This window comes from Entelurus aequoreus, linkage group LG04 (genome assembly GCF_033978785.1).
Source record: "Entelurus aequoreus isolate RoL-2023_Sb linkage group LG04, RoL_Eaeq_v1.1, whole genome shotgun sequence".
Lineage (NCBI taxonomy): Eukaryota > Metazoa > Chordata > Actinopteri > Syngnathiformes > Syngnathidae > Entelurus > Entelurus aequoreus.
The window spans coordinates 52,785,034-52,810,588 of NC_084734.1; the positions used below are offsets into that span (position 1 = coordinate 52,785,034).

The following is a 25,555-nucleotide window of genomic DNA, read 5'->3' on the forward strand; positions in this document are numbered from 1 at the left end:
CGGTATTTTAGTCGCACCCACCAAATTTTTTAAGAAATAAAAGGTGAGGGTTGAAATCGTGGAAAAAGTAGCAATTTATAGCCTGGAAAATACGGTAGTTTTTGATCAAGTAAAAGCAAAACTTGTTTTGAAATATCTCTGTCATTTGTATTCAATGCCTTCTTTAAAAAGCAGGTGAAAAAAATCGTAAATCAAATTTTTTGAGGAACATATTTGATATTTTATTATTTTATTTCACGTTTAGGGAACGTGGCACACTACTTTTGATGTGATTATATGTCAACAAGACAGCGTCAGAACCACAGAAAGTCCAATGCAGGAAGTAACGCTTTACCAATGAAATCAACAGCCAGCACCACACTAAAATAAAATGTATATTAAATAGGAAGAGGCAATACCAGACAGCAAATGTAGGCTAAGTACACACACACACACACACACACACACACACACACACACACACACACACACACACACACACACACACACACACACACACACACACACACACACACACACACACACACACACACACACACTCCTTCTACTACTATGACTGAATAATGAACAATAATTCATTTGATTGACATAACAAGCTTGCAATCCTACAATACCCCGTTTGTGGACAAGGAGACAAGACAGCCTTCGTAACACTTTCAATCTCTTTATTAACTAGCGCTAACACAATCCAGTGAAAAGCTTCAACAGAGATGCCGTCACTACCGGCAAACTGCCGCTGCTAAGCTAACAAACACAGCCGAGCTGAAATGCTGCTTTGAGCGCGCTCTCGCTGACTTCACACGTCACTTGGCAACATGCACCGCCTTTTAAAGGCACACACACAATTACACTCTGCTCTCATGATATGTCTCTCAACCGTTTATGCCAAATATTTAAAGTTTCTTTTTTTAAAAGGAACGCATCAATTAATTTCCTTAGTAATTAATTACATTTATTAAAGAGTAATTCCGCTAGTAATTCAATTACTTTTTTGGTAAAATAACAAGTAACGATAAATATTCAGTTTTTAAAAGTCATTTTCCGAACACTGCACATACAGTATAATGCCAGCCACTATCCTCGATGTTATTAAAATATTAGTGAATTTGTAAATATTATATTGCTACCACGTGTAAGGAAGGGAACCAAAAAACGGTCCCGTAATGGCATTGCTGCCAATGAAAATGGTAATAACATACGGAAAACATGTGTCGCGATCAGTGCCTCATTCAGGTGCTAAATGAATGCAGACTCAGCAATCTGCATCAAGTGCTTGATGCTAATGTTGTAGAAGTAACGTTTCAGAAGTAATTTAGAAGTAGTGATAAGTACCATTCTTGTAAGTAATGTAGTAGTAGTGATGTTGTACAAGTGATGTCTTGCAAGTAGTGTTGTCCCGATACCAATATTTTGGTACCGGTACCAAAAATATTTAGATACTTTTCTAAATAAAGGGGCTTTATTTTAACAAAAAACGTTATGATACATTAAACATATGTTTCTTATTGCAAAGTTTGTCCTTAAATAAAATAGTGAACATACTAGACAACTTGTCTTTTAGTAGTAAGTAAACAAACAAAGGCTCCTAATTTAGTCTGCTGACATATGCAGTAACATATTGTGTCATTTATCATTCTATTATTTTGTCAACATTATTAAGGACAAGTGGTAGAAAATGAATTATTAATCTACTTGTTCATTTACTCATAATATCTGCTTACTTTCTCTTTTAACATGTTCTGTCTACACTTCTGTTAAAATGTAATAATAATTTATTCTTCTGTTGTTTGGAAGCTTTACATTAATTTTGGATGATACCACAAATTTGGGTATCAATGCAATACCAAGTCGTTACAGGATCATACATTAGTCATATTCAAAGTCCTCATGTGTCCAGGGACATATTTCCTGAGTTTATAAACATAATGTAAATACAAAAAAAACGAAAGAAGATTTTGTGATGACCAAAAAATATCGACGTAACCATAGTACCGTAGTATGGACTAGATACGCTCCTGGATCTCAGGTGTAGATCCACCAGTGGCGTGCAGTCACTAGAGGCAGGGGAGGCGGGGCCTCACCTGCCATCATGGAAAGAAAAAAAATGTAAAAAGAAAAAATATATAATTAAATTGTTATATGTATCCAGTGATTATACTAAAGTTATTTTCCATTTAACTTCACCAGTTTTAGATTATTTTTATTTTTATTTTCACATTTGCCGTTCAAATACTGAGAAGAGACGGTGCGGTGATCAGCAGCCAGTTGAGGCACGTCACTGATTTGTGCCTCAACATGGATTGTGCACAATGACTCGGCTAACTGCTGAGCTGCTGTGCAGTGAGACTGTATTGCTATATGAATTATATCAGCTAACTAAACTATGGCATAGTTTAGTTAGCTGAGGTATATAATGTACAGTGGATTTTGTCAACAACTGTATGTGTGTAACGTATTTCTTGTGCTGAGCATTCATAAATCTGCTGCAAAAGACGTACTGGTTGAGGCTCGCAGTAATCCGGCCTCCTGGTGGTAGAGGGCGGTAGTGATCCCAGAGATCATTCCTCGGCCGCAGAAGAAAAAAAAAGAAAGAAAAAAAAAGTTTGCAAGCGATTGTTTATTTCCTACGGAGCCCCTAAAGGGACATGGGAATTATTTTTTTTTTAGACATGTATCTCGTGGCCACGAGAAAGTATCTCGTGGCCACGAGAAAGTATCTCGTGGCCACGAGAAACTTTCTCGTGGCCACGAGAAACTTTTTATAAAAAAAAAAAAAAAAATTACAATTTTTTTTATTTTTTTATTTTTTTATAAAAAGTTTCTCGTGGCCACGAGAAAGTTTCTCGTGGCTACGAGAAACTTTCTCGTGCGCACGAGAAAGTTTCTCGTGGCCACGAGAAACTTTCTCGTGGCCACGAGAAAGCATTGGATGCGTGCTGATGGTTTGGTGTGTGTTAAAATGGCAGTTTAGGAGTTAATATGGCTGTATTTACAATTAGGACTTTCCCCCATGTGTGTTGTGGCAAAATGTGAATGCTTGATTAGTAGGTGTGAGACAAACACTTTATCTTCCTGGTTATTGTAACGCTACGTGTTTGACATTATTGAAGACTTTATCATGCCCGGGAAAGGACAGTTTTCCTCTTCTGTGGCTGTGGGGGGTGGGCGTGGCTTGCGGACCTGCAGCGAAGCGGAGTGTGTCAGTTAGTCCCATGTTGATGTGATCAAACTTCTTTCTTGCTTGGAAGATACACACACAATTGTAACTGTTATTTCTTCCTGCACATAATAAATATGTACAACGTGTTTGGATGTATTCATTTATGTAAAATTGTCATTAAATGTAATATTGCCTGACAAAAAGTGATACGACGTACGTAATATTTTGATATTTACACATCGCATATTTACACACGCGCATCTGACTAGAATACCCTTATGTGCATTACATATATCAACATCAACTACCTACTGTACTGTTTACTTGTTGAAATACCCTTTTTAGAACAAATATCTACCCACATAATTTATATGTGTTATATATATATATATATGTGTATGTATGTATATGCATGTATATATATATATATATATATATATATATATATATATATATATATATATATATATATATATATATATATATATATATATATATATTATGTATAAGCATGTATATATATACTCTACCGTTTAAAAGTTTGGGGTCACATTGAAATGTCCTTATTTTTGAAGGAAAAGCACTGTACTTTTCAATGAAGATAACTTTCAACTAGTCTTAACTTTAAAGAAATACACTCTATACATTGCTAATGTGGTAAATGACTATTCTAGCTGCAAATGTCTGGTTTTTGGTGCAATATCTACATAGGTGTATAGAGGCCCATTTCCAGCAACTATCACTCCAGTGTTCTAATGGTACAATGTGTTTGCTCATTGGCTCAGAAGGCTAATTGATGATTAGAAAACCCTTGTGCAATCATGTTCACACATCTGAAAACACTTTAGCTCGTTACAGAAGCTACAAAACTGACCTTCCTTTGAGCAGATTGAGTTTCTGGAGCATCACATTTGTGGGGTCAATTAAACGCTCAAAATGGCCAGAAAAAGAGAACTTTCATCTGAAACTCGACAGTCTATTCTTGTTCTTAGAAATGAAGGCTATTCTACAAAATTGTTTGGGTGACCCCAAACTTTTGAACGGTAGTGTATATATATATATTATATTACTGTAACTTGTTCTTAAAAATAGTAGTTATTTTGTTTGTCAAATTTAGTGTTTGTGTGTATATATGTATACTGTATATATTTATGTGTGTTTCTTCCTATACAGTATACATGTATATGTGTGTGTGTGCGTGTATATACTGTATATATATATATATATATATATATATATATATATATATATATATATATATATATATATATATATATATATATATATATATATATATATATATATATATATATATATATATATATATATATATATATATATATACATACATACACATATATATATATATTATATATACACATATAAATTATGTGGGTAGATATTTGTTCTAAAAAGGGTATTTCAACAAGTAAACAGTACAGTAGGTAGTTGATGTTGATATATGTAATGCACATAAGGGTATTCTAGTCAGATGCGCGTGTGTAAATATGCGATGTGTAAATATCAAAATATTACGTACGTCGTATCACTTTTTGTCAGGCAATATTACATTTAATGACAATTTTACATAAATGAATACATCCAAACACGTTGTACATATTTATTATTTGCAGGAAGAAATAACAGCTACAATTGTGTGTGTATCTTCCAAGCAAGAAAGAAGTTTGATCACATCAACATGGGACTAACTGACACACTCCGCTTCGCTGCAGGTCCGCAAGCCACGCCCACCCCCCACAGCCACAGAAGAGGAAAACTGTCCTTTCCTGGGCATGATAAAGTCTTAAATAATGTCAAACACGTAGCGTTACAATAACCAGGAAGATAAAGTGTTTGTCTCACACCTACTAATCAAGCATTCACATTTTGCCACAACACACATGGGGGAAAGTCCTATCTGGAAATACAGCCATATTAACTCCTAAACTGCCATTTTAACACACACTAAACCAGGGGTCACCAACCTTTTTGAAACCAAGAGCTACTTCTTGGGTACTGATTATATGCGAAGGGCTACCAGTTTGATACACACTTAAATAAATTGCCAGAAATAGCCAATTTGCTCAATTTACCTTTAACTCTATGTTATTATTAATAATTAATGATATTCACACTTAATTGAACGGTTTAAAAGAGGAGAAAACACGAAAAAAATGACAATTAAATTTTGAAACATAGTTTATCTTCAATTTCGACTCTTTGAAATTCAAAATTCAACCGAAAAAAAGAAGAGAAAAACCAGCTAATTCGAATGTTTTTGAAAAAATTTAAAAAATAATTTATGGAACATCATTAGTAGTTTTTCCTGATTAAGATTAATTTTAGAATTTTGATTACATGTTTTAAATAGGTTAAAATCCAATCTGCACTTTGTTAGAATATATAACAAATTGGACCAAGCTATATTTCTAACAAAGACAAATCATTATTTCTTCTAGATTTTCCAGAACAAAATTTTTAAAAGAAATTAAAAACACTTTGAAATAAGATTTAAATTTGATTCTACAGATTTTCTAGATTTGCCAGAATAATTTTTTTGAATTTTAATTATAATAAGTTTGAAGAAATATTTCACAAATATTCTTCGTCGAAAAAACAGAAGCTAAAATGAAGAATTAAATTAAAATTTATGTATTATTCTTTACAATAAAAAAAAAAATTTACTTGAACATTGATTTAAATTGTCAGGAAAGAAGAGGAAGGAATTTAAAAGGTAAAAAGGTATATGTGTTTAAAAATCCTAAAATCATTTTTAAAGTTGTATTTTTGTCTCTAAAATTGTCTTTCTGAAAGTTATATGAAGCAAAGTAAAAAAATTAATGAAATTATTTAAACAAGTGAAGACCAAGTCTTTAAAATATTTTCTTGGATTTTCAAATTCTATTTGAGTTTTGTCTCTCTTAGAATTAAAATGTCGGGCAAAGCGAGACCAGCTTGCTAGTAAATAAATACAATTCAAAAAATAGAGTCAGCTCATTGGTAAGTGCTGCTATTTGAGCTATTTTTAGAACAGGCCAGCGGGCTACTCATCTGGTCCTTACGGGCTACCTGGTGCCCGCGGGCACCACGTTGGTGACCCCTGCACTAAACCATCAGCACGCATCCAATGCTTTCTCGTGGCCACGAGAAAGTTTCTCGTGGCCACGAGAAAGTTTCTCGTGCGCACGAGAAAGTTTCTCGTGGCCACGAGAAACTTTCTCGTGGCCACGAGAAACTTTTTATTAAAAAAAAAAAAAAAAAAAAATATATATATATTTTTTTTTAATAAAAAGTTTCTCGTGGCCACGAGAAAGTTTCTCGTGGCCACGAGATACTTTCTCGTGGCCACGAGATACTTTCTCGTGGCCACGAGATACATGTCTAAAAAAAAAAAAATTCCCATGTCCCTTTAGGGGCTCCGTAATTTCCTCTCATCTGGACTTTTATTAAAAACATGGAGGATTACATATGTAAAATAAAACTGTTTTCTAAACTGGACTTTCAATCAAAGCAGGAGGTAATAATTAAAGGTAGACCAACGCCGGAGCTAAAAGGTTTGCTTTTGACTTCGGGACAGAAGACCCGTTCTTTTCAAACGGCGTGGTACACACGCAAAGGCTGGCTGTGTGGATGTCCAGCAAGAAAGGTAAGACCATAATAATGTTTTTTTTATTAAATGTGCTTTTTTGTGTGCTACAGTTGTGTAAAGAATGCTGGTATGAGCTTTTAAACATAACCCGTTAACTGCTGCCAATCACATGGTGAATAAGATACTATTTAGGGTTCATATGTTTGTAAATCTGACTGTGATGATGCAGTGCCTCACCAGACATTAACCTCACCGCACGCCACTGAGATCCACCAATGCCGTTTGTTTACATTTTGACGCCGGTGAGCTATGGTGTGTAGTGAAGCATGTTTAGCTATTCCTCATCCTGCAGGGATGATACTTGTAAGTAGTGATGGGTCCGGCAACACCGATGCATGCGTCAAGCTCATAGAGCAAAACCCTGTGTCGGTGCGCGTACCGCTTTTAGAAAGTCACGTGACCGATCATGAGCTGTTTCGGTCACCTGACCGATACGCGAACTGTGTCGCACTGACGCCTCCTTGTGCCCTGTGAGCGGGTCTTTTCTACAGCCGGAGAAATAATAACTAAAAAGAGAAATCGTCTAAAATGTAATACGTTGGAAAAACTGTTTTTTTAAATAAAAATTTGTAAAAAAAAATAAAAAAATTCCCAGTCCACAAGCATCCTCATTTACATCACGTTCTCTTAGATTTCCATGTTATGATACATGTTCACATTATTTATTGACTGTATCTAAAAAAGATACAAATATATTTTTATTTAAGTGAAGATATGAAATAATCCTAAATGAAATACATTGACTTTGTTTATAATATTGTATATACTAGGTCATAAAATCAGTGTCAGTTGAGTCGTCCATAGGTTGCCTGTAGGGATTTTTAATGTCCAGCAGATGTCAGTATTTAGTGACACAGTATCGACACAGTATCGTTACAGTTTTGCAATGTGTCGAAACGCTTCATGACGCCTCATCAACCCATCACTACTTGTAAGAAACATACTCTATTTGTCGCCATGGAGGCAAGGATTAGTGATTTAGAAGTAGCTAAAACACTGCCGACTGCGGCTGATTTTTAACCGCTAGCCCGCTAGCCATGTCTTAAAGCACCTCTTCCGGTGGGCATTTCAGTGTTATAACTTCACCTTTATCCTTAGTTTTTAAGCCAAAATGCGTCCGTTCTCCCTTTTCTGTCTACACACTGTGTCTGCTTGTAAGTACTCCGTGATTGTGCGCTGCCGAACATGCTCGTCTGTTCGTAAACCAGCAATGACACGACATGACGACGACGGGGGAGCGCGGAGGGTGGTGGACCAGTACTTTTCAGAGGCGGCATAGTACTGAATATGATTCATCAGTATTGCGGTACTATACTAATACCGGCATATTGTACAACACTAACTGCAAGTAATGTAGTAGTAGGGATGTTGTACAAGTAATTTATCTAAAGTAAAGTAATACCCATTGAATTATAAGCATCAGTATTACAAAAATTAAAATATATATGTACTTTTTTTTCCACGTTTTCTATGTTCTGTATGAAAGTACGTAGTCCTCAATCTCTTTTGGGCCATTTCCGGTAAAAAAAAAGAAAAAAAAAGAAGTATCCCCAAAAGTCCCAGTCCAATGTTATAACTGCCTCAACCTGTCTGAGAAGCCTCATTTTCTACCACTCTGTACACTTTTATACAGTGAAGAGTGTGTGGTGGTCGTAGGTGTGCTAGTCCACTTCCTGAGCACTCTTAAGGTGACAATAACCAAGAAGTATGGCTTGGGGATATTAGTTTCTTTATTCCCTTGCCTTCACTAAAAACAGTGGAGCCATAATAGTGGTGGGGTGGTGGCTAGCCTTGCAATACATGAGAGCACTTTACTTTGGAATAATGATCTCTTTAGATTGTAGTAGATAGAGTTTGCTGTGTAGTGCAGAGTGTTTGAGTAAAAGGGAAAGCTTTTTAAATTGAGCGAGCGTCAGAGATCGTGCTTCAGTAATTATTGAAAGAGACAGAGTGTAGAGGAAGCAAATGGACCTGATGTAGCAATGCTGATGCAGTAGCACATTATCACATGAATAGCAAGCATATGAGGATTTGCTCATCCTATCTGTCACATGGATGTGAACATTTAGGACACATTTCATACGCTCAAGATCGCCATTTGCGTGTCTCTAAGCTAAATGTAGTCCCACAGGAGTCGCTTGTGCATAGTTTTACTCAGGTCAAACACGGGTGAAGCAAGTTTGTACACACTTGACATGAACCTCTGTCAAATGCACAATAGACACAAGCAACATCAGCAACTCGAATACTAACATGATGGGCTATGCAGCTGAACCCGCTTATGTTGACAACCCGTCCCATCAAGTACTCGTCCACCGTGTTCTTATTATCACCAAAACGTACCCACTTAAATCGACATCAACATACAGGTGAAACTTTAAAAAATCAGTAATAAAAAGCAATATCGTGCAAAAGTTCATTCATGACAGTAATTGAACTTTAAATGTGAAACTAGTATGTGATATAAACTCATTACATGCTAAGTGATATATCCATCCATCCATCCATTTTCTACTGCTTGTGCCTTCCGGGGTTGTGGGGGGTGCTGGAGCTTATCCCAGCTCCATTCGGGCGGAAGGCGGGGTCACCCTGGGCAAGTCGCCACCTCATCACAGGGCCAACACAGATAGACAGACAACATTCACACTCACATTCACACACTTGGGCCAATTTAGTGTTGCCAATCAACCTATCCTAATATATCCATCCATCCATCTATTTTCTACCGCTTGTCCCTTACGGGGTCGCGGGGGGTGCTGGAGCCTATCTCAGCTGCATTCGGGCGGAAGGCGGGGTGCACTCTGGACAAGTCACCATCTACTACAGGGGACTACAGATGAAAACTAGCCTTCTGGCTAATTCTGGCTTTTTTTAACCATGTGTAGTCATGTGTTTTATGAAATTGCATTGTCCCCTTTGAAATAAACTAATCTAATCTAATCATCGGAGGGCCAACACAGATAGACAGACAACATTCACATTCACACACTAGGGCCAATTTAGTGTTGCCAATCAGCATATCCTGATATGTCATTATTTTATCATTTTGATGATCATGGATTACAGTTTTTTGGGGGGATTTTTGATTTGATGTTTTCATAAGCTGTAAACCATAATTGTCAAAATTCTATCAAAAGAAGACTTGAAAAAAATGGAGTTGCATGTTATGAGCCTATGTGATGTGTTAGTTTTACTTTGTCAATCTACTGGCTGGAATAAACAAACGTTTGCACGAAATTCTAATGTTTTGAGTTTCACCTGTATATGGTTGACAATCGCAGCATAACTACTGTTTGGTTACACAGCATGAAAATCTCAGTGACTTCCCTAGACAGTGATAAATAATATTCAAAATAAAAGCATGGCAGTACTTACCTAGATTCTACCACAGCCACTAACCAAATGTAAAACCATCTACCGAATTCGATAATTTTACGGGTTTCGACCAAAGTATGTCAGTACTGCCGGGTAAAATCACGTAAAATGAAAAAGTACCATATTTCAATGCCTTTGTTGCACGTGACGTCATGTTCGGCTACAGACCTGGCACCAGTCTTAAGCACTTGCAGGCAAATTGTCATATATATAACTGACTGCCTCAAGTTAATGTTGCAATTTTCCATACCAACAAAGAAAGCATGCCTGAAAGAAAGCGCTCAAAAGTAAGGTTCCACTTTTCAAAATGTGCTAGCTTGATGCTAATTTACATTGGATATGCCATACACATGCTACAGATTAGCATTAGCGATTTTACATGGCGATTTTAACACCTCCAAATTTGGTAATGAAAACCACAACTAAGATGCATGTAAAATCCAACAGCTGGTGTGTAATAAATATAATACTTACAGTATAAAAACTTTGTAGGACTCAGGTACATTCAACTTAAGACTACTTCCTGATTATGGAAACACACCTAGGACAAACTGAAATGAATTCATACTTGCAAATGAGACCCGGAAGTGAAAGAAAACAAGATATATTAACTGGACAGCACTGTTACTATGATCAGCTCACTGTTAAATAACTTAAATGGTACATTTAAAACATATTTTATTATTAAACAAATTACCATTTATTACCACAGGAACACACAAAAAAACTAAAAGTTAGTACCAATGAGTACCGGTATGGATTCCCAAGTATCTGATTTTTGGTGGTAGTTAGTGGTAATACCAATATATGTGTATATTGTAGACCGGAAGAGTTAGGGATGCAAGGGGATTCTGGGTATTTGTTCAGGAATTCGGGAGAATGGTTGCCCCGGGAGATTTTCGGGAGGGGCACTGAAATTCGGGAGTCTCCCGGCAAAATCGTGAGAGTTGGCAAGTATGCTTCCTGTCCGACTGCGGGGAGTCTCTGGGCCCCTTGGGGCAGGGCGTCCCGTCTTTCTCCCCGCGTAGGGTGTGGTCTTTCGCTGGCTTGGGGGCTGGCTGTCCCCTGCTTCTCCCGTGCCTTGTCCTCTGCTGGCCGTGTCTGTCTATGGCCTCCTGCTGGCCCTGCCGGACGGCACAGTAGACCCGGCTCTGGGGGTCCTGTCGCTGACTGCTTGGGGCAGGTGGTCCCTTGTTCACCTGCTGTTTTGATTTGGGTTCTCTGGGTGGCTGGGGCTGTATTTTGGCTCCTGCACACACTGGGAGACAAATATATTGTACATACAAATACACATACATACCCACATACGCACAATTATTCATACATATATACACACATACGTATATTCATTCATTCATAAATACGCGCACACATTGGTACTTACCCAATGCCACATACATAGTTACATACGCTCCCACATATATACACAAATACAGTACATACATACACCCTCACGGTACATACATCCATATACACATTTACTGTACAAACATACAGTACATATACACATACTGTATACAGGCACATATGCAAACATACACTCATGCATACTGTATAATCACGTTTCATCAAACATCATCATCATCATCATCGGCAGTCACTCGTAGTCGAGTATGACTGTCCTCAGAATGGATGGGTTCCCATTCGGGAGGACGCCTGCGCGTGACGTCTTTTAGCGTGGGGAGACTGATGCGCCTGCAGCCACCACACGGTCCTTGGCAGAGAGGGGCCTTGATCCTTGCAGCCTTCATCCGCCTTCAGTGCCGTTGGACATGCAGTGTCATCCTCCGCCACTTCCACCGTTGAGGTCTTTGAAATGCTATTTAACCCATAGCTGGGACCCTGACAGGTACTACCACCCCGGGTCAGAGTGGACCTGGGAGCAATGATGACTGAGGGGTAACTCCACTTCCCCAAAACTCATACAGTCGTGGTCAAAAGTTTACATACACTTGTAAAGAACATAATGTCATGGCTGTCTTGAGTTTCCAATCATTTCTACAACTCTTATTTTTTTGTGATAGAGTGATTGGAGCACATACTTGTTGGTCACAAAAAACATTCATGAAGTTTGGTTCTTTTATGAATTTATTATAAGTCTACTGAAAATGTGACCAAATCTGCTGGGTCAAAAGTATACATACATCAATGTTAATATTTGGTTACATGTCCCTTGGCAAGTTTCACTGCAATACGGCGCTTTTGGTAGCCATCCACAAGCTTCTGGTTGAATTTTTGACCACTCCTCTTGACAAAATTGGTGCAGTTAAGCTAAATTTGTCGGTTTTCTGACATGGACTTGTTTCTTCAGCATTGTCCACATGTTCTCAATGGGGTTTAAGTCAGGACTTTGGGAAGGCAATTCTAAAACCTTAATTCTAGCCTGATTTAGCCATTCCTTTACCACTTTTGACATGTGTTTGGGGTCATTGTCCTGTTGGAACACCCAACTGTGCCCAAGACCCAACCTCCGGGCTGATGATTTTAGGTTGTCCTGAAGAATGTGGCGGTAATCCTCCTTTTTCATTGTCCCATTTACTCTCTGTAAAGCACCAGTTCCATTGGCAGCAAAACAGGCCCAGAGCATAATACTACCACCACCATGCTTGACGGTAGGATTGGTGTTCCTGGGATTAAAGGCCTCACCTTTTCTCCTCCAAACATATTGCTGGGTATTGTGGCCAAACAGCTAAATTTTTGTGTCATCTGACCACAGAACTTTCCTCCAGAAGGTCTTATCTTTGTCCATGTGATGAAAACAAAAATTGAGCTGTGTGGACAATGCTGAAGAAACAAGTCCATGTCAGAAAACCAACACATTTAGCTGAACTGCACCTATTTTGTCAAGAGGAGTGGTCAACAATTCAACCAGTGCTTTATTGCAGTGAAACTTGCCAAGGGACATGTAACCAAATATTAACATTGCTATCATTATGTATCCTTTTGACCCAGCAGATTTGGTCACATTTTCAGTAGACCCATAATAAATTCATAAAAGAACCAAACTCCATGAATGTTTTTTTGTGACAAACAAGTATGTGCTCCAGTCACTCTATCACAAAAAAAACAAGAGTTGTAGAAATTATTGGAAATTCAAGACAGCCATGACGTTATGTTCTTTAGAAGTGTATGTAAACTTTTGACCACGACTGCATATCAACGTTGTTCCCCTAGGAGAAACTGGGTAAAACACAGCACACTGACAAAGCTTAACCTATTGTTACTATAACAATCTACAAGGTTAATACAGTTTGCTTTTCTTTCTTCCCCTCCTTTCTTTTGTAATTCAAGTTATCATTACATATATGTATTGTTGCATTTGAAACAATTGTATTGTTGATAATAGAGGTAATGAATATTATTCATTATAAATAGTGCTATTTCTATTCATATTTTATTGCTCCATTTATAGTGCAAACATATTAATTGTCATTTCGTGATTATTAATATTTACTTCACTAACTGCTTCATTTCTATCACTTTTCTTATCATATTTGTACATAACGTATTTGCTGACAATGTTCTGCTTTTGTGGTTGTTATTGTTATTGTTGTTGTTGTCTCTCTGTCTTATCCCCTTCTTGTCCCCGCTTTTTTTCTCTTTCTATCCCCTCCTGCTGTGGTCCGGCTGCGCCAAACATGAATAAAAATCCATTTAATAAAGTCAAATACAAACAAGGCAACAAGAGAAGTATCCCACACTTCTCTTTTGTAAAGTAAATCTATACAGCAAATATGGACATCTGCATCAACAATATGATTTGCCTGAGTGGCTAAACAGGACAAAATAAATAAATAAGCAACACGTGGACAAAAAAACCTCATTACAGTATTAACAACGTCCTTTGTTCAGGGATGTATTTCATGGGTTCATAAACAATAAGAAATGACAAAAGATTTTGTGATACTAAAACATATTGATTTAATCATTGTAGTATGGACTAGATATGACTCTTGGTACTGGTACAATCGATATTTGTGTAGAGTCCACGCATTTATTTACATTTAGGAGCGCTAGCTTGCTGTTAGCGGTTAGCTATTGTATCCTCCTATGGTGTGTAGTGAAGCATGTTTAGCTATTCCTCGTCCTGCTGGGATGATACTTCTAAAAAATATAGTGTATTTGTCGCCATGGAGGCAAGGATTAGTGATTTAGAAGGAGTAAAAACACCGGCAACTGCGGACGGATGTTAGCTGCTAGGTAGCTTTGTATTAAAGTAGCTCTTCCAGACCGGCGCTTCAGTGCTTATAGCTCCAACTTTATCGTTAGTTTTGAAGCCAAATGCATCCATTCTCCCCCGCTTCTGTCTTCACGCGCTTTCTTGTAAGTATGTGTGCATTTACCAGCAATGTCACAAGGTGACAACGGCGCACCAGCATGACCGTACAAAAAAAAACTACTGGTATTTATCAAAGGCAGTATATTATCTTTTTTAATTCATTACTACCGCAGTACTTTATTAGTGTCGCTATATCGTACAACCCAAGTGTGAAGTGGGAATCATTTTTCATTGTGTGATTGCATCACCTTTCTCTTTGGCATCACTGATATGCTTGTGTATCGACATCAGACAAGGTTAGACCATTTTCGATCTCAAGATATTTTTTAATGTTTTTTTTGTTTACTTTTTTCATCTGTATCGCACCTTGAAAACGTCTTATCTCGCCTCATTGGTTTGCTGACGTCATTGATCATCAGGCCTGTGTTGGCTCACCTTTCCATCTGCAACCAAATGGCTGTTCATGCTTTGATTGATTGATTGGTGTCCAACTTTTTCCCCAGAAATAAGAAGTCATGTTTCATTGCCTGATTACTTTCACTTTGAAAGCAGCTGCCTTACTGTGCCAAAATAATGTGACAGCACAACAACAACAAGATCATGGTGAACATTATTGAATTTGGTGCGACTTGATTGTTTTTTCACCATTGAAATACTTGTATGCAGCTTGAAGTCTGCATTGTTGACATGAGATGACAGAGGGCATCTGTCTGGCTGTGTCATCATGCTATTATTTTTCACAGACTCCTTAGTATTAAAAAGGACAATAGAGTATGATACACTGCTCGGTCCCTCCAGGTTTTTGCGGTTTTGCTATCGCACCAATTCATGCAAATTCAACCAATCCTCGCGAATTATGCGCGGCCTCGCAAATTGGTCGAATCCCCAAATTTTAGGCCATCGCCAACAAATGTGCAAATCGAATTTGTCCCAGCAGCACCCAAATGCAGCGCCACAGGCTAACCAATCAAATGTCTCCCTATATCGTCTTCATTTCCTTGTTTGCACGGACAGAGATTTATTAGTTCACTTGTCATTCACTCATTTTACCAACAAAAATCACAGCCATAGATCACTTTTAACAGTTAAATTAAAAAAAAGCTTAGGATTGACCTTGAACCGTTAAACATGCACGGATGTGCACGAAAATGTCTGTAACTTGTTGACAACATAGTATACATTAGTCTCAAACTTTTTTCACCAAGTACCACCACAGAAAAACTTTGGCTTTCCAAGTACCACCATAATGACCAACATTAAAATATAGTAGCATAGCGGGTCTAAGTATTCATTAAAAACAAGGCAGAGGTTTTATTTAACAAGTAAATATTATATGTTTAACCGTTGTAACATTACACACAGTTTGAACTGTAACACTGTGTTTGATTATAGGAAAATAGAACACTGTACTTAAATCAAGTGATTCTTTGGCGTACCAGTAGATGGAGCCCATGTACCACTAGCGGTATAAGTACCACAGTTTGAGAACCACTGCGTTAGACAATAAGACCAAGACAGCCTTCAGTGATGTTTGTTTTACAAACTATGCACACGTGTGTGAATATGTTACATGTGTATACAAAAATAAACCAGCAGATGGATCACACTGTTAGTTTAGATATGTATTAAATACACTAAGTCTAACTGTACACTTAATGAATGAAGAATATACTTAAAATAACTTTAAGAGGCATTTGTACAAATTAATAGATCGCCAGGAGGACGGTTGATAAAACTCGCTCGTAACTCGTCGTGAGTAAAGTGTGTTCACTTCAAACTGACACAGTGTGCGTGACTTTGAAAACTATTGAAACTTTGAAAATATTGTTTACTACAAATTTTTGTGTGGTGTTGCTTCCTTATTTGTCATTATTCAAAGCTGATTTTAATGTGTAGCAATGGCAGCTGAATTGAATGTGACAGCGTGTCATAATTACGTCAGTCAGCTGGAACCAAATATACCGATAGAAGTATTTTAGTGCAGAATCTTCACGGTTCTCATGGACAGACCTAATTGGGAACCGGTATCAAAATTATTTATTTATTTAAAAAAGAACCCAATACTCGGTTTACATCCCTAGTGATAAACAGATCAAGGATCAGTGAAACACGATAGCATCATGTCGCAGTGTATAACATAGCAGTAGCAGTACGAACATAATAAAACAATCACTGCCAGTACAATGTCTGCTCTCACTAGGATGCCGCCTCATGGAATGTTTATATCTTAGATGAAGAATTAATCATAATCCTGCTGCAGGTGAAAAAATAAAAGAAAAGAAAAATGTGGCCACGAACACGCATTTTTCATGTCTTTCTCGACCAACTTATCAGTTTATGGCAACAACCTTTTATAGAAGTGAGAGGCATGAATCATAATCTAGAATTAACTTTTACCAACTCAGAGACGATGCAGTAGCTGCTCAGTAGGTCAATATAGCATCATAAGATAGTTAGCACTCTGTGGTCAAAGCGCTGCTGAACATGTTTGTCTGCGTAATAAAAATATAGCTAATACTTGGTTAATATTCAGGTCACGACATGTAAATGGCGTATTGTTGGCGGTTTTGGGATTTTATTTATTATAAAGGCTTTATGGGCGCAATAGTGTACTCTCATTGGCTTCAGTGTTAGCCACCTTGTACTTGCCATATATTACAAATTAGAATGCACAAAAAAAGAAAAACATAGGTGTTCTTGTCTTACTTAGAGATTGTGAGTGAGTGGCTGCTGTGTACAGATATAAACTATGGAATTGATTAAGCAAAGAAATCAAACAATGTACTAATATGATTCAGTTTAAGAGGCTGTTCAAACCAAAAGTGTTTACAATGTGCAAGGAAGAAGAAAATATGATAAACATCTTAAACTTGTTGAAAATTAGATACTGTTTATCTCATTAAGTAAGTCATAATAACTGACTTAAACATGTATTTAGAGTTCAATGATGTAAATTGTGTTATAAAATGAGAACAGGAAGATAAAATATGTGTTGGTAATTGCTATGAAGTGGAAATGGGAAGGATTAAATAAGCTTTGCTTCTTTCTACTGCTTTTTGGGAATGTTGTAAAGAAAAATTAAAAAATTTAAAATATTTGATGTATCATATTGAAACTGGATACATGTTAGAAATAATCTTCAACCAACTAACCGACATTTAAAACCCTTCCTTGTGCTCTACATCGGTGGTCCCCAACCTTTTTTGCACCACGGACCGGTTTAATGTTGGCATTATTTTCAGGGACCGGCTTTCCACTTGTACCAGATAAATACAGCAAAAATAAGTGCATGAAAAATACAACTCACTATAACGCTGAATTAGTGGGAGCCCTGGGCCTGTTTCTTTGAAATGAGATGCAGATGGAAATCAGCCTTTGGCTACAATCTGTCACATTTATATTTTATATGTTCATTAATGTGCATTGTATCATGTCACAAAGTTATAACAAATATAACAAATGGCAACTTACTATGAGGAGTTTTATTGTACAACTATAAACAAGGTTATTGGTGTGTCTAGTGCAGGGGTCGGCAACCCAAAATGTTGAAAGAGCCATATTGGACCAAACATACAAAAACAAAATTTGTCTGGAGCCGCAAAAAATTAAAAGCCATATTACATACAGATAGTGTGTCATGAGATATAAATTGAATTAAGAGGACTTAAAAGAAACCAAATTACCTCAAATATAGCTACAAATGAGGCATAATGATGCAATATGTACATATCGCTAGCCTAAATAGCATGTTAGCATCGATTAGCTTGCTGTCATGCAGTGACCAAATATGCCTGCTTAGCACTCCACACAAGTCAATAACATCAACAAACTCACCTTTGTGCATTCATGCACAAAGTTTAAAGTTTGGTGGACAAAATGAGACAGAAAAAGAAGTGGCATAAAACACGTCCTAGGAAGTCGGAGAAAGTTATATATGTAAACAAGGTGAGTTCAAGGACCGCCAAAATTAGTAGGACAAAACGGCGCTCGCCAAACACTCGAATCAGTGAAGCATGTTTAATATAAAGTGTGCTTTATAACAATTAGGGAGGTTTGTGTCATGTTTGGCAACAGCGGAGGATGCATGTGCATGTACGAGCCAGTCTGCCCCACAACAAGAGGATAGAGAAAAAGAAGGAACTTATTGACTACAACTTCGGACTACAACTGAATTAATCAGCGAGTTCGCGCCAAGTTCTTCGGGTAGACCTTTACCATATACGGAGATATCCGTTGACGTAACCAAGGCAAAATACGTGAATAGCTACTCCAATTCCAAAAAGCTCGTCTGGAGGAAGTGTAACAGAAGGCAAGATTGTTTTATTACTGTCCCGCCATGGTTTGATTTCAATCTATCGGGACTTATGCAGATCCCTGAAACACAAAAACAGGTGCTAAGAGGAAAGAAAAGTTTTGCAAGGAACATCCTTAAAACATTGCAGCTTGTGCCGCAACACTTAAAAAATGCTGGAGGGACTGACTGCGGACTTCTATACACTGTATCTTTCCTCTTATGCACCACACTACAGAATATATTGATGCCTTAGCCTACAAGCTTAATACGTTTCGTGATAGAGCTCTTACCTCAAACTACTTCAACTTTAGTGTGGTGCAGATTGTAAAGGGCTTCGCTCGCACTGCTTCGCCAAGATTTTTTATTTTTTTAATCCAATGAATGTCATCTGCTTTTCCTTCTTTGCACTCACTTCCTTCCCACCCATGGTTGGAAAAACAATGTATTTCTATGTCTATGAATGTTCTCATTCATCAAGGTCATTGTCATCTCAGGGCATTCAATCGATCACAACTGAACTGTCTTTCTAGCTATCCATCTGCTACAGTACTAGCTACTGCTATCAAGTGAGATCTGACAGGGTTCACTGTGGCCTTCACAACACCATCTAGTTGTGGGGAGGTATCTGAAGATGGCTCCTTACTCACATTTTTGGCACCAACTTAATCATCTCAATCATTGTGTGCCTTCCAGACAGGGTAACTGAGGTGAAGACAAACATCTACGTCACCAGCTTTGGACCTGTTTCAGACACAGACATGGTGAGAAACCATATTCAATGCATTTCATGTATAACCATGTACTGTACATACACTCCGGAGGATGATGTTCTATATCCAAATGTACTTTGAAGAAACTTACGTCATCCTTGTGCTGGCTCACACTGCATAGGCCACAGGACTGAGACGGGTGTTGCTTTCTGAAGCGCGACATCTATTTATGCGATTGTATTCATCGTATTCACGTCAGTCCTTTGTTTATCCCGGGCTTTCCCTGCTTATCATTCTGAGACATGCACCTCCCCCATCACATCATATCATAAATGTCCCCTCCCTTTGTGCGGACCCATTTTCCAAGTGATTGATCCGCTGATTTAATGGCTACAATACGGCTGTTCAATTTTCCCCTCTCTGAATGATATGCAAATTAGAACTCACTCACTCGCACATGCTAACAGCCTGTGTGCACGTCCCACACACTCATTCTTTCCTAAAAGATACAAAGTAAAAGCCGCCTAAATGCAAAAATACAAAATTCTGATGAGAACCAACATCTGACTGGCCTGAAGGGAATCTGTCGTCTAAATTTAGGCCAGATTTTTCCTTATGTCCTTTTTCAACATGCCTTGCAATGACCAGATGGACAGACACACAGTTGACAGCGGAAATAATTACTTACAGTTGTCATCTTTGATCAAAATAATAACTCCAAGATCGAAGTGACATGGAAAATAGGTAAAGCCGACAGCAGATCAGTGAATTATACAATGCAAAAAAAGAGCTGACAAAATGTAAGATAAAAATACTTTTGGTCAAATAATTGTATGTAATAGAAACAGAACAGGGAACCTGTTTAAATATTGTGTTGATATTGTGTTATGCTGTCAATAGCACTCACCGTAAATAAATTGAAACATTTATTGTGACAATATCGGCCAATCTCAGTCAGGCATAAAACCCATCATTATTGGATATTATGTTTAGCAAATTTGTGCTATGCTTTAATTATGCCTCACGCTGAAAGAAATGTTACATTACACATTTCTACTCACACATTTTGACAGTTGTGCTTTTCAAGTGATATTGGATCCCAGATAGTAAAATCATTTGAATAAAATATTCTGTAACACTTTAGTATGTATATAGTATGTAAGTATATAATATTGCCCATTAATTAGTTGCTTATTAACATGCAAATTATTAACACATTGACTCCTAATTAGTCATTATTAAGTACTGTCTTATCTAATGTCTTAATAAGTACTTATTAATTCCTTATTCTGCATGGCCTTATTATACAACCAGTAAGCCATTAACTAAGAGTCTTAGTTAGCCTTAACCCTAACCCTAACCCCAACCCCAACCCTAACCCTAACCTGTTAATAAGCAACTAATTAATGGTGAATATGTTCCCAATACTAAAGTGTTACCAAATATTCTATTAATCCCAAATTTCTTACTGGGTAAATCTACATTCTTCTCCTCTTGGCCAACATGCTCAATCTCCAAGGCTTCCTCCTTGACCACGCCTATTCTATTGTGATTGGTCAGGATTAACCACAATATCCACTTCTTGCCATAAATACCGTTTGCTGTTGTTTTAGTGGTGTGCTGTGTCATCTTTAATGACGTAAAAAATGTGTCTTGGCTGAATAATGATTTGGAAACGTTGTATTAGATCTGTACTCAATCATCCAAAAATAGTCAAATATACAAAAAAACACACGTTAGATGTTAGAATATATTTATCTATTTGAATTGTGATCGATTTGTCTTTCTTATGACATTATTTCGCTAAGGATTGTACATTGGATTAGTCTGAGCGTGGCCCCTACATCCTCAGTTTTCCTGTAAAAGGTTTGGGTTTGCACACTCCTAGCGCTTAGGTTATGGGTGTGCTGATACCGACTGAAAGTGTTTGCGTATGCTGTTTTGGCACGTTTAGCCCGATTAGAAGGTGCGTGCAAACTGACACAGTTACGCACAAATGGCTGCGGGCACTGTGCCGAGAAAAAGGTGATCATTGCAATGACAGATGACAAAGAGGAACTCTTTTGTCAATAAATGTGGATTGTACGAAATATAATCATTTTATTGTTTATCCAGCAATTCCGTCTTTCAACCGCTGGATAATAAAAATATTTTTTAATTTGTATATAAAATATATTTTTTTTAATTCTTACAGCCAGACCAGAGTGTCTATTTTGGTACCTGACGATTTCGGCTACAACCGTGGCCTTCCTCAAAGGTTGTCATGTGATGTTGCTGTGACGTGTCTGGTCAGGTGATTTAAACAGTATTTGGCGCTGTCTTCCTGCTTGTAGTAGCAGGCTGACAGCGCCATCTGCAGTCCGAATCTTCTGAACTGTGTCCCAGTTGTGGGAAAGTCGTATGCCCCCTTCACAGTCTAGGGAGCGGTCTTTCGGATCTCGATGTCTTCTCTGATCCAACGGTGGTGTTTGTTGCTCTCGGTGCTGATGACATGGCCATGGTCCCAATCCATGAGGTAGTTCTCCCTCTTGCAGTGGTCTGATATGGCAGACTTTAGCTGTTCTTGTTGTACTTGTTGTCTGTTGGCTTGTGTGCACGCTTCTGATGTTTCCCTTTCACAGTCTTTTCTGTGCTCTTTCTTCCTGATGTTAAAGACTGTGCCGGTTTCTCCCACGTATGATTTGTTGCACAACAAACAAGGCATCTCGTATATTACGTAGCATTTGTGTTCTTGGTCTATTTTGTCCTTGGGGTGATATGCATAATTTTCTGGCGGGCCAGATGTGCACGGCCTGCATTAATAGATATGCTGTGCGCATGTTTCACTGTTAAGAGTCCAGCCTCACGGTGACAACAGCTTTTCAAGTGGAACAAAAAGGGATTTATCTCTTCCTCTCACTTGCTGTGAATCCGGCAAACACACGTGCGATCACACATTTGCTGCGCTGTTGTGTGTGCTTTCCTTTGACAACAGAAGATTACACGGGTCAAGAGGTTGCCTCGGCCTCAGAGCCATCTTAGGAAAAGCTGCGAGGAACAAGCAGAGCACACATTAGCAAATAGATCAAGTCACTTGGCGCTCCTGTTGAAAGTAGCAGCTGATAAGACAAAGCAGTGGCAAGTCCACCATGTTTTCTTTCATGCTTCCACCAAGAATGGGAGTCACGTTCATCCTCCATACACACACAGCGACATCTTGACTGATGACTTGCATGTTCCTGCTAATCTGTCTCCTCTCTCCCTCAGGAGTACACCATAGATGTTTTCTTCAGGCAAAGCTGGAAGGATGAGAGATTAAAATTTCATGGACCAATGAATATTTTGCCTCTTAACAACCTGATGGCGAGTAAAATCTGGACCCCGGACACCTTCTTCCATAACGGGAAAAAGTCTGTGGCTCATAACATGACCATGCCTAATAAATTGCTGCGGATCACAGATGACGGGACATTACTGTACACCATGAGGTAATTTATGGCACTACGATGGAGATCTAATCTCAATTTGGGAATTATTTTCTCTCACGCCCAGACTCTCCAAGTCATGATTTCTGTGCTTAGTAGGAAGACACAGAAACAACTAATAGTTTGCATGTTGGGAAATATTTCAGCACATTTTATCCTACGATGATGACAATATATTACATGTTCATTTCATAAAAAACATATTTGTATTTTGCTGGTCTCTGCAGAACTGTTTTTTTTTTGCTTTGCTGATTATAGCAAAGATCATTTCTGTCTGGAGGCGTTACAGATGGCGGGTGTCTTAAATAGTGCATGAGGCTTGTGAGTTGGATTTGTGGCTGTTTTTTTATTTAATGTTGTTTGTGTGGCACTGTTGTATTTAAGGCATTTACAAAGTCTTGCTAATCTTTCAAAATTGGATGCAGGTTAACCGTTCATGCAGAGTGCCCAATGCATCTGGAGGATTTTCCCATGGACTTTCACTCCTGTCCACTGAAATTTGGCAGCTGTGAGTAACTCTGATACCTGTGCTTACTGTTCATTTCTTTTATTCTAGCCTTCAGAATGGCGCTCGTATATTAGCAGTTTAACTAAGAAAACCAGTGTAGATGTGTGCTAGAGGGCTCATTCTAGGACATTTTGGCTTGAAATAAAAACATTAAAAAGAAAATGTTCCCTAATTTCCTGTTCTGTATTATAAGCAATACCAGGGTTGAAAGGTAACAGCATTGCAAATTCATGCTAAATTTAGTTTTTTTCTTAGGGCTAGCACCTAGCTATTTAGCTAGCTGTTACAAAACAGACAAACAAAGTTAAAGTCGCCGATTATGCAAAACCAACTTTTCTTACCTATTGGTACTGTTTTTGTGTATTTGGGATCTGCCTATGTCCCACAAATGTGTAATCAAACCATGGAGACATTGCACAGATATTTATAAAATAATCTTGCCTTCCTTCATGCGGCTGCCAGACTTTTGACCGGTGCACCCAGAACAGCCCATATCACCCCCGTTCTATCCAGTCTTCATTGGCTTCCAGTTAAATTCTGCATTGAGTTTAAGATTTTAGTCCTGACATTCCGTGCGTTGCATGGTGGGGCCCCTCAGTACATCACTGATTTGCTATGTCCCTACTCCTCAGGGCGCAGCCTCCGGTCTTCAGGCCAGGGTCTTTTAAAAATCCCCAAAACTTGTTTTATAACCCGTGGAGACCTGGCATTCTAGGCTATAGCTCCCAGACTCTGGAACAATTTGCACCATCCCTTTGTGATCTTGACTGTGTTGAAACTTTTAAGAAACATTTGAAAACTTCTCTTTTTAGTAAAGCTTCTAGTTAATGCACCTTTTAACTGTAATTTTTAATCCACTTTGTATCCTTTTTATGATGTTACCCCTGTTGTTTTAATTGAATTGTTGTTTTACTTCACCTATGTTTTGTACAGTGCTTTGTGATTTTATCTGTGAAAATCGCTTTATAAATAAAATGTACTTACTTACTTACTTACTTACTTACTTCCTCCAATTAAGCCGTTTGGAATATTCTCTTTCCTCTGAACTTTTCCGCCCTGTTATGTCAGCAGATATCTCCATATATGGTAGCAATTTACCCGAAGACCTTTTTGCGAATCCGCCATTTGACGCTGAATTCAATAAGTTCCTTCTCTTTTTCTATCCTCTTGTTGTGGGGTAAACTGGTTCGTACATGTACATGCATCCTCCGATGTTGCCATTTCCAATACAAAGTAGCGCACTGGTCTAACTTATCTGTCAGTAGACTCCATACGGAAGCGCTAAAAACTACAACATGGCTGGCAGGGACAAAACACAGTCGAAGTGGAGGTGCGTAAATAAGACCGCCCACAATACGGCGGATCCTGAGGAGACGGTCAGAAAGCGGCTTGAAGATGGTCTGTAAAACATAATCCATGACATGTTTTCACCAAAGAACAACCATTACATGTTGTGTAAACGGCAAGGAAGTGTTTTAAGTGTGGGAAAAAACCTCATAATATGACCCCTTTAAGCAAAGACAAACTTCAGTTCCATCCTGATAAGTTCTGCAGCAGTATTGCGTTAGATAATGTGAGACATTGACAAGGTTTTGAAGACAAAAATAATAGAAGAGAGGACATACCTTTACACTAACTATGCCTTTAGCAAACTATTAGACGATTCTACTGTAGTGTTGCCAGATGGGCAATTATCAAATGACAAAATATTGTACCAGAAGCTTAAAATTATGCTAGTTCAAATAAAATTATTATACATACACAATTTGACGCTGCTTGAAGCCATCTGCCACAGTAAAACAGTACTTTATATTATATAGTATAGTTTATGCTGCCATTTTATTATACCTTCAAAAGCGTCTTATATTTTTTTTCTACATTCAAAACACTTCCTTGTGGTCTACATAACATGTTATGGTGGTTCTTTGGTCAAAATGGATTATGTTTTACAGACCATCTTCAAGCCGCTTTCTGATTGTCTTTTCAGAATGTGCCGTTTTGTGAGTCTTATTTTACGTGCCTCCACTTTGACTGTATCTTCGTTCCGTCAGACATTGGCCTTGTTCCACCAAAAGTTCAGGAACTTTAAGTTCATGGATTCTTAAGTTTATGGAAC

At 38.0% G+C, this 25,555-nt stretch overlaps 1 protein-coding gene across 1 annotated transcript in view; it reads left to right on the top strand.

Annotated features, from left to right (window-relative positions):
- Nucleotides 1–23,247, top strand: part of LOC133649207 (gamma-aminobutyric acid receptor subunit alpha-2) — an 84,806-nt gene extending 61,559 nt beyond the window's left edge. Inside the window, exons 4-6 of the mRNA XM_062046043.1 lie at nt 19,451–19,518; nt 22,714–22,934; nt 23,190–23,247. Coding sequence (XP_061902027.1) covers nt 19,451–19,518; nt 22,714–22,934; nt 23,190–23,247 — 347 coding nt within the window. The remainder of the gene's footprint in view (nt 1–19,450; nt 19,519–22,713; nt 22,935–23,189) is intronic.
- The last annotated feature ends 2,308 nt before the right edge of the window (nt 23,248–25,555 follow it).